Below are 10,694 nucleotides of genomic sequence, written 5' to 3'. Positions count from 1 at the left end.
TTAAAAAAGATACGTAAACAATGTCCTTGAAAAGAACAAAAAAAAAAGTAATAACGAAATTATTTTTGGCGATCAAAAAATTCGGTGGTTTAACTCGATAATAAAAATATGTTACCATATTAGAACTTATCGAAATATGTTACCGAAAATATTCAAAGAGATCATCACCACCACCACACAATACACACACACATCGATTGATGTACGAAATAAAAAAAAAGGAACAAAAAAGAAAAACGGAAAAAAATGATATACTTTTAACGGTAACATATAACATAATATATTTACAATATTATGCATAATCACCGCGTATCGAGTTAATTACGGGAAAAAGAAAAATATTGCGATTCAATTAAAACCAGGAGACACACGCGTATTTGTTGAAATATTATCGATTAATAATAATAATAATTACATTTAACATTTATTTTGTTTTATTGTTATAAATCGTGCGATAATATTAATTCGTCGTTTGTAAGATAATATATATATATATATATATATATATATAAGTTTATAATAATTTCGTTCAAATAATAATTAACAATTAATTAATTAATGCAGAACTCACAAGAAAGGACGGATTGATTATTATATTTGTTCAATAATTTCAGTGTAAGAAAAAAAAGAAAAAAAAAAAAACATGAAAAAAAAAGAAAAAAGAAAAAAAAAAACACGATATCGTCACATTGATCGTTCCAACGACCGAACGAATCCTTAATCTCGCGTTATTTTTATTTTCAATATTATTTCGAATAATTTTCTATTCTTTTTTATAAAGATATCATTTATATAATTATATTATTTTTTTTTTTTTTCTGTTTCTATCTTCAATAATAAGAAACGAAAAGCTTCTTCTTCTTCTTCTTCTTATTTTCATTGGTATCGTAAATAATAAAATGAATAAATTACTGGGGTTAAGGATTTGCAAGGAACTCGTGCTTGTTCGAATAAATAAAATTATGTATAAAACATTACGAATTAGCAACGAAAAAAAGAAAAAATGATAAAAANAAAAAAAAAAAAAAAAAAAGCAAACAACAACAAACAAAAAAACCACGTAGAACGATAGGGCACGTAATGCCACGTCTTTTTTTTTTTGTTTAGAACTGTAGTAATATATTTTTCTATGTTTCTTTTTTGCGGTATGCTATAATAACTTTATCTAATCTCCGTTTCCAACCCTACCACCATGTCTACCTTCGATGATCCCCTGTTTTGATTAATTGTAAAACGAGTAACGCAAACAGAAAAAAAAGGCAAAAATTTTCTTTGGTAATTTCCACGAATCGAGATGGGGTTCTCTGTTAATAATTAATTTTTTTTTTTGTTATTATAATTCATCTCAATATATTCCTACTATTTGATCCTTATTCAATATGCGATTATTATGGCAAGCATTTGATCGAGAAGAATAATAAAAAAAGAAAAAAACTAATATATTTATATTTATAAAGAGAACGCACATTGGCCTCTAATGTATTTACAATTATCGTTAAATATTGTAACGCGCCGGTATTATTTCAAAGATAAAGATGATGATGATGATGATGATGATGATGATGATGATGATGATAATAATAATAAAAATAAATCAACAAGTTTTTGTTTCGACAATTAACCATCTGTTCTTTTTTTAATACTAAAGTTCGTAGTACTAAAAGTAAAGTTGTTTTTTTTTCTTTTTTAAATCATACAATTATAAGCCTAACCCTTGTAAAATGATTTCTATTCATACGTTTTTTGTGATGAAATAATAATAATTTATAATTTGAAACGCGAAATTTTATGAATATTCTACCTGTCCTCGGTCTTTGGATAAAAAATCGCATTTTAACAAATCACGTTAATAATATTGTTAAAAAAAAAAATAAATTTTATTATAAATTTGTTAAAGATCAAGGATATAATGAGAGGGATGTGAAACGTTGGAAAGACAATTGGTATAAACTATGATCATTGATGATCATGAATCATGATCGTTCACATTTGTTGTGTTGATGATATTTTTTTTTTTGTTCATGCCATTTCTTTCCACCATACAATATATATATATATATATATATATATATATATATATATATATATATATATATATATATATATATATATATATATATATATATTTATAATTAAAGAAACGTCAAATAATACCGAATAGTCTTTTTGGAAATTCTGCAATTGTTTTTTCTTCTTTTTTGTTTTCCACTAACACACAATTCATATTCAGATATATATTTATACACATCACAATAGTAGTCCAACAATAATAATTATTTACAACAGGTCTCCTGTGATATATAAATTCCAGAACAAATATTTCTTTCCGATAATCTTTTCCATTTTTTTTCCTAATAATTTTCTTTTTTTTTTTTTCACAAAGAAAGAATAAAGAATCTTTCCTCTTTCACACAACGTATACGAGTAATAAGTTTAGTAATTTTCTTTGACCATTGTAAAATTAAAAACAAAGAGAGAGAAAAAAAAAAAAAAAAGGAAACAGAAAGAAGAACAACGTTAACACAAGGATGAGATCGATAATTGCCTTCTCCTATTTTTTTTTCATTTAAAGAAAAAAAAAAAAAAAAAAAAAAAAAAAAAAAAAAAAAAAAGAGAGAAAAAAAAAGCCATTACGTGCACAATTAGCGAAGTATAAAATATAATAACGTAGTTATGTACAATATTATAAGGTTAAACAACTAATTGTACAGGGTCTTTTTTTCTTTTCCAAATAAGCGATAAAGTATTGTAATATTTAAATTCAGGATACAAAAGTAAAGTAAAATACTTCGTTCAAACATATGATATTGGCTCATATTTTCTTCACTTTTTATCCTGAATTTATTATCACAATACTATTCAACTTATTAGGTAACAAATACCCTGTATATATATCCTATTTCCTATATATTTATATATATCCGTACCTCCGAGAAATAGAACACTATATCTATTTTTTACCAATTTGTATTTAACTTTTTGTTTTTTACTTTTAATGTAATTCAAGATCATAACATCAGAAATGTTTTTAAAAGAACACCAAGTCCACTTTTATTCAGATATTTTTAATCTATGGTGGATGGAGATAATAAAAATATTAAATACAATTGTATAAAAGGAATGTACTGATAAAAATATTTTTTTACAAATATTCAATAAACAATTAAAAGAGAAAATGTTCACTAATTACTTTACTCTGTGTAAATTTATGAAAATGTGACATATAGTGTTCTATATTTACGAAGTACCGATATAAAGTCTTACATATCAATAAAAGTTTTTCTTTTTATTATTATTATTATTATTATTGTTATTATTATTATTATAATAATTATTATAATTATTAATTCTTATCTTTGTTTTTCATCTCTTTGCTAGATTTCCTCGCACGTTCTCGCACAAATTCAATTTTATTTTATATATATATATATGTATATATATATATATATATTTTTTTTTCCTATCCTCACAATTATAAAATTTATGACAATGCGTGATTACAACAACACGTAAACGATTTTCTTTTTCCAAAAACTACTACGTTACATCGACTAGTCTCTTCTACTCTCGTTGTCTCAATGGACAAAGACTATCGTCCAAATTATTGGATCATTTTTTTTAATTCTATTTTTTTTTAACAAATATTAATAATATAAATATAACGAAGAAAAAAGAACGTATAACAGAGAGAGGTCATTAAAAAAAGATAATTTATCGCTCAAGAGATGATTGTCTTTCTTTCGTAAAACCAAAAAAAAGGAACCCAAAGGAAATTCAAATAGAAACAAACAAAAAATTAAATAACAAAAAAGAAAATCTTCTTAACACTTTGGTAGCTTTTTTAGGAGTCAAATATTCCACACAATTTCATTTACTTGTCACGATAGCTTTTTTCCTTTTTTTTTTCTTTTTTTTTTTTTCCATAGGATCAACAGTTGTTTGATCTTCATAGATGGATATCACTCACACGTTGAATATTTAATACTTATTTTTCTTTCTTTCTTTTTATATTTGTTTATTTCCTTCCTTCCTTCCTTCCTTCCTTCCTTCCTTTCTTCTTCTTCTTTATCATCTTTATCTCTTCAATGACGAGAACAATATCAGCAATATAATTCAACATGTATGAAAAAGCAACAAAGCCTACGACCAATTATACAAGCCTAAATATTTACAGCGTATTCTCAAGATCACAAAGTACATCAAGAATTTTTCTAATCGTCACAATTTGACCGTTACATTTACAACAATTAGTAAATGCGAAAAGTAGAGTAGGCTTGAAAGGGGACAAATGGTAATGGACAGAAAAGAACCTAAGATTTTCTCAGAGAGCTACGGGGGTGGTTTTACATTGAACACAGACAGTTTGGACGTTTTGTACTATAAGATTCACGAGAATTATTATTATCATTCATTTTTTTTCTTTTTTTTTTCTTCCATAACGGTGCATTGGTCAAGAAACAGGACATGGGGGAGAGCATTTCTTTTTCTTTCTTTTTTTTTTTTTTTCGGGGACGGGGCAAGGAAGAGGAAGGAAACCAGCCTTATAACTCACTTCTCCAAAAGAAAAAAGTAATAAGAACAATAATCAATTCTTCGTTCCACTAATCAAACTATTATAACATTGCACGTTATGCTCTCTTTTATGTTTTTCTTTCTTTCTTTCTTTGTTTTTTTTTTCTTTTTTTTTTTAATGTACTTCGCTATATAAATAATCAAAAAAAAAAAAGAAATTCTCGAACAATAAACAATTAGAATACGTAATAATTTGTAAAAAGGTGTACTTAGTTTTATTGTAGTTAGAAACTATATAACTATGTCGCTCACTTGTCAAATTGATTAACTTTTACGAAACATGAAAAAATAACAAAAAAAAATTAATAATAACATAGTCGTCGTAGTGTTCAAAATAAAGTTAATCGATTTGCGAAGTGAACGACGAGTAGATTTAAAAAAAAAAAAAGAAAAGCAAAAAAGAATAATAAAAGAAAAGGAAAAAGACGTTACTAATTGGTCAGAATGAATTATTCGCAATTGATATCGGTTTAAATATTATTCGGGGAAAATTTCTTATTTATAATGTACAAATGTTTTTCTCTGAAATTCCAAAAGTTCTCTAATGTTTTATTGTACAGAGAAAAAAGGACGGATCGAGCGATCTCGTTTGATGATTATATTAAAAAATCCTGCTAAAATCTAATTTTTATTTATTTTTTTAGTGTTCCCTTTTGAGTTGGCCATTTAGAGAAGACATCGAGATAAATTTATATGTATATGTATATGTATATCTATATATATATATATATAAACATATTCCGAATCGCGACGTAATAATTTCGCTAAGTTTCAATGGCAGTTTGGAAAATAACAATTGTTTTTGATACATCAATACATTGTAAATAAAATAACAAATTTCTCCATTAAAAATATTTTAATTAAAACGCGTATCCATGTGAAACATGCGATTGTTAAATGTTCCGTCATTCAAACTACTATGAATTTATTACTCCAAGATTTAAATAGCGATTCGGATTTGTTTTCATTTTTTTAAAACTTTTTTTTTCTTTTTTTTTTCTTTAAAAGACAGTCCATTGTAAAATACACATAGTAGAAGGATATTAGTAAAAATTAGATTTTATATGTATAACAAAAAAATGTGTAGTAAATCGATATCGTTGTGACGACCGATCCCTTCCCTTTTTCATTGTTTTTTCCTTTCTTTTTCTTTTTTTTTTTTGTTTGCTTAATGGTTTCTTTTTCTTTTTGTTCTTATGCTATATATGTATATATGTACATTTATAATCACATAAAAAGCAGTACTAATATAGTACACAGTTGATAACAATACCAAATATTAAAATTCGATAAGATTAATCGACAAAAACTTTCAATTAAAATTTCAAATAGTACACCTTTTTTTTCTTTTCTTTTTCTTCTTCTTCTCTAGAAATTCGAACATCTATACACACAGTTTGACATTATAAGGATAGATAAAAATTACAATTGTTTTCCTATTAGGGATAACAGAATACAAATGGAATTAAAATATGCTAATCGATAATCAAAATCTTATTCTTATCCTTTATATATAATTGATATTAATTTTGTTTAGAACTTAAAAGAAAAAAAAAAAAAAAAAAAAAAAAAAAATGAAAAAGAAAAGCTTAATCGTCCCAACAAAAAAATTTATGTAAATTCTTCTTTCACTTTTTTCTCTATTATGTATGATCTTAATACGCCACGAAACAGCTTAGATTTACTATCTACAAAGTGTTTATCGTAAAATTTATAAAGTTCCAACACTGCAGAACACTCGATCGTTCGATTCTTTCGAATCTTTTTTCTTCGTCCATTTGTCTCGGACGAACGAACGATCGTTTATTCTTATTATAATTATTAACGATTTTTACAAATCGCAAGCAGTCATTAGAAAATCGATTGAAATAACATCTTCAATTCATACTTTTTTTTTCTTTTTTTTTTTTGCTTTCGGTTGATTTCCTTCTCTGTCTCCGTCTCTTTTTTTTTTTTTTTTTTTTTTTTAGCACCAACATAGTACATTAACTTGATTTTTAACGACAAAAACTTTGTTTCCTTTTCCTTCCTCCTCCTCTTCTTCTTCTTCTTCTTCTACCTCCTTCCTTCCTTCTTTTTCTATAAGTTTTACTTTCTTTTTCTCTTCAAGAAGACAAAAGAATAATAGAATCTCTTCGGTGGTGCAATTCGATGATGCATACATATTGCACGTATGCCAATCTCGTTGATTATTTTTCTTTTCTTTTCATTATGTTTTACTTTTATTCTTTCTTTTTTTGTTTGTTTTATTTTTTGCTAGAATGTGTGTGATCCAGTAAAAATTTTTCAGACTCATAGTTAATTCGGTAATTTGAGAGGGGAGAAGGACCGACACCCTTTTACGTGACGATGATATAATGCCTCGAACATCAAATCCCTCGTAAATTATATTTTCATGATACGTATTTTTAAAAGATACGTATAAAGACATTATTATTTAAACACCAACGTTTTGCTTCGTATTGACTTGTACATTAAGATGTTCTTGTTGCAATGTCTTTAACATTTGCTTTTGCATTTTATGTTCAGCCTGTAATCGATGTAAGACATTTTACCTACATAGAAATAAGTAAATATATGTGTATGTATATACAAATGATTGGTTAGAAACCAGATCGATTATGGTTACCTGTAGCTGAGTTAAATTTTTTCTTTGAGATTGCAAAACTGGATTCTCAAGGTTACGTGCTAATACATCGAATTGGGATTCTTGTATGGTAATACAATTAGCTAGTTGCAGATGAGTCCTCGTTAATTCGTCATTGACCATTTGTTGCTGTTAACAATCATCTAGTTAATTTACGTTCGAATTTTGTATATTTTACAAATCATATTAAAATAAAAAAAAAAAAAAATAACTCACATCATTGACCGATGATAACTGTCGTGAATTAACCTCATCATAGTTTTCTAGAATAAAATTGTAAACAAATGGTCTGGTTAATATACCAATTTAGAAATGGAGATTCGAGAAATAAAAAAATAAGCATTGAAGAATGTTACATACTTTCAAAACCCATTACAGGTCGTAGATTATTAAATATTTTTAGCATAAAATCTGTAAAAATAAAAAAAATGTATAAGCATCATTTATAAATAATCTATTGGCTAATCCAATTCTAACGGTTCTATAAATTTAGCAGCTAAAGATCACCGATAATGAAAGATCAAATTGAAATGAAAAAATAATCGAAAATATATATGCAAAGGAAAACAAAAAAAGAAAAAAACAAAAGGAATTGTTAAAGTGCATCTCGTTCATACAAATTATGCATAAAGAGGCACTTTATTTACTTCGTCATTAATACTGCGGTACCTGGAGTATGTTCCATGATCGTGCTATACTCCTCCTGAATAGTCTTGCGTCCCTGATAAGTCCTGATATGGTTGAGTGCATGAATATCCTCTAATGATATGTCATTAACTCTCTCGTTTAAATCAACCATGTTGGGGATTTCCAATGGCATCGATGAATCTAATAATTTTGGATATTTGATATTACAATCTTGAATGCTTGAATTCGGTGAGTCCATAGATATAATTTGAACGGGTTGAGTATCAGCCTCCTGATCATAAGTATCAAATTCATCTACTCTTGTAAACAGTTCATTGTTAATAAAAGTCCTACAATGAACATATGAAACACTATGTTCTTCTGGTTGTAGTTGTTGTTGCTCTTCTTGTTCTTGTTGCTGCTGCTGTTGTTCGTGTTGAACCTCACAAACGATTTCATATTTTTTCTTATTTTTACGCTTTTTTGAGCGTAATGTAGTATCACCACTACCGACGTTATCTTCGTTATATTTTCTTTTCGACACGTCAGTCTCGGATTCGCCCGTGTCATTTTCTAAAGACTCGAGACTATTATTAGTCTTCTCATTGTTATTTTTCATAACACTAGTTGTTTTAGAAGAGTCACGTTCAAGTAAGGATAAAGGTTTCATGTCTTTATTACGATATTTCTGTTCTAAAGCTTTTGCCCTTCTCATCATTCCTCTCAAAGTTATAGGTTTTTCTGTACACATCTCATTACAAAACAACGGTGTTTTTCTTCTTCCAACTCGTCGCTGTTGTTGTTGTTCATCCGATATGATTTCCTTTTCAACGATAGAATCGGCAATTGTTTTAGTGCTTGTCAACGTTTGATGTTCTTCCTTCATTCCGTTACTAGGTTCTTGTTTTACAACAGGATTATTGTTACTGCATTTGTTGTCATCGTTAAACGTCGGAGTACAGTGATCGATCTTTTTTAAACGAATTTTACTAGTTTGCGTAGCTACCGGTGGTAACCTTTGCGAAAATATAGCTGCTTTAGCAAATTGTGAGTTAGAAATTGGTTTTGGTGATAGACGATCTTCCGAAATAGTTGGCGAAGGTAAATCGCTGATTAGATGAGTAATTGCGTCTTCTAATTGGGAAGCATCTTCCAGGCTTGCATCCGAGTTAGATTTTTTAGAATCCAGTCCCCGCTTCATATATATATATATAAAAAAAGAAAATACAATAAACATCTTCAAAATATCGAATATGATCATCATCATCATCATCATCATTATTATCACTGTACACATTTTTTGTTATTTTATATTTTCATTAATTTACAACAATTCGACGTACCAGATTGAAAGAAATATCTTCAGTATTTTGGATCATAGCAGCAGCCTTTGTGAAACCGGATACAGTAGCTGAAAATCTTTCTTTCATTTCTCTAACAAATTCAATACCTTCTTCTTCACTGTAAAAATCCAATTGGAAAAGATTCATGATTTATATCTAATTTTATCTTCTTTTGTTTTTCTTTTTAAACAAAATAAAAAATACTTACGAGACTAAAGTATTTATACAGACAAACGATTCCACGGATTGGGTATCTTTGTCGTATTCTAAATAACCGTGAGTTCTCAGATAAATGAATTGGCCAGTTTTGGAAAGTAACCTGTAGCAGGACGAGCCACAAGGTTCAGCACGATCGTACACTGTTACACAAAAGAGATATTAATTAATTAATTTAAACAATTATGAGACTAGATCATATATATAATATTTACATTATATTAGATTATATTATATTATATTATATATCACATATATACTTTGGCGTAGTCCAATGATGGTCCACCTAACATCGTCCTTGTGCATATATTTAAATGCACTCATACCGGAAACTTCTTCTGACATATAACCTGCCACGATGGATATCCTGTGATCGCAATAAATGATACGACCATCAACCAAATGCCTTGTTACATATTCTTCTTTATTAGCATCCGTTATAGAAAGTTCAGTAATAGGACGTTTTTTGGGGAACCATGCAACACCAACGAAGATGATATCGTTGTTGGTAGACGTTCCTGAAGAAAAAACAACAAAAATCTATTAAAAAACATATATTATTATTTTTTTTGTTTTATTAATTAATGAAAATATGAACGATTTGGAAATAACCCTTAAACAATTTAGAAATCTTTGATAGATCTTGGTATAAGAGATGAAGAAAAATAATAAAAAAAAAGTAAAAAAAAAGTAAAAAAAAAAAACAAAAAAATATATAATAATAATAATAATAATAATAATAATAATAATAATAATAATAATAATAATAATACAAATTTGTTTAAAATAATTTCCGTTCGTATTATTGTTCTTTGACAAAATATATACGGAGATGAATTAAAAAAAAAAAACAAAAAAATATATAATAATAATAATAATAATAATAATAATAATAATAATAATAATAATAATAATAATAAAAAAAGTTTTTCGCGACGATGCCTACGTTTTTTGCGAGCCAACACGATGCCGTGAATCTAAATTTAAATACTCAGGGGGGGCTAAGAGTAAATATTTGCGATACACACGGCTCGGAAAGTTAGCTTAGGTTTCTTCGTAGAGTCTTGTGTGTTACGTGCAGAGTACCCACCAGCAGTTAGCCACCCAACAATCTCTCAACGATAAAAACGGGAGACCTTTGATTCGTAAAACAAAAAAACAAAAAAAAGAAGAAGAAAATATTACTTTTAATGATTATATTCAACCCTTTGACTGGTTAGTTAATGTTAGTTTGCGTATTGATTATTGTTTCGAATTATTTTTTCTCGTCACCGTGTAAAAATTATATA

The 10,694-nt window shown here is 27.3% G+C and overlaps 1 protein-coding gene across 1 annotated transcript in view; it reads right to left on the bottom strand.

The window, feature by feature from the left end:
- Positions 1-6,516: 6,516 nt before the first annotated feature.
- Positions 6,517-10,694, bottom strand: part of LOC106791735 — an 8,166-nt gene continuing 3,988 nt past the window's right edge. The window contains exons 3-10 of the mRNA XM_014757606.1: positions 9,666-9,945; positions 9,398-9,548; positions 9,190-9,307; positions 7,889-9,041; positions 7,580-7,630; positions 7,436-7,482; positions 7,202-7,348; positions 6,517-7,102 (exon numbers count right to left, since the gene is read on the bottom strand). Coding sequence (XP_014613092.1) covers positions 7,010-7,102; positions 7,202-7,348; positions 7,436-7,482; positions 7,580-7,630; positions 7,889-9,041; positions 9,190-9,307; positions 9,398-9,548; positions 9,666-9,945 — 2,040 coding nt within the window. The 3' untranslated portion in view covers positions 6,517-7,009. The remainder of the gene's footprint in view (positions 7,103-7,201; positions 7,349-7,435; positions 7,483-7,579; positions 7,631-7,888; positions 9,042-9,189; positions 9,308-9,397; positions 9,549-9,665; positions 9,946-10,694) is intronic.

Source organism: Polistes canadensis, unplaced genomic scaffold (genome assembly GCF_001313835.1).
Source record: "Polistes canadensis isolate GaletaPanama2010 unplaced genomic scaffold, ASM131383v1 scaffold_338, whole genome shotgun sequence".
Taxonomy (NCBI): Eukaryota; Metazoa; Arthropoda; class Insecta; order Hymenoptera; family Vespidae; genus Polistes; species Polistes canadensis.
Note: the sequence above shows the minus strand (reverse complement) of the source record. Positions and strands in the feature narration are given on the sequence as shown.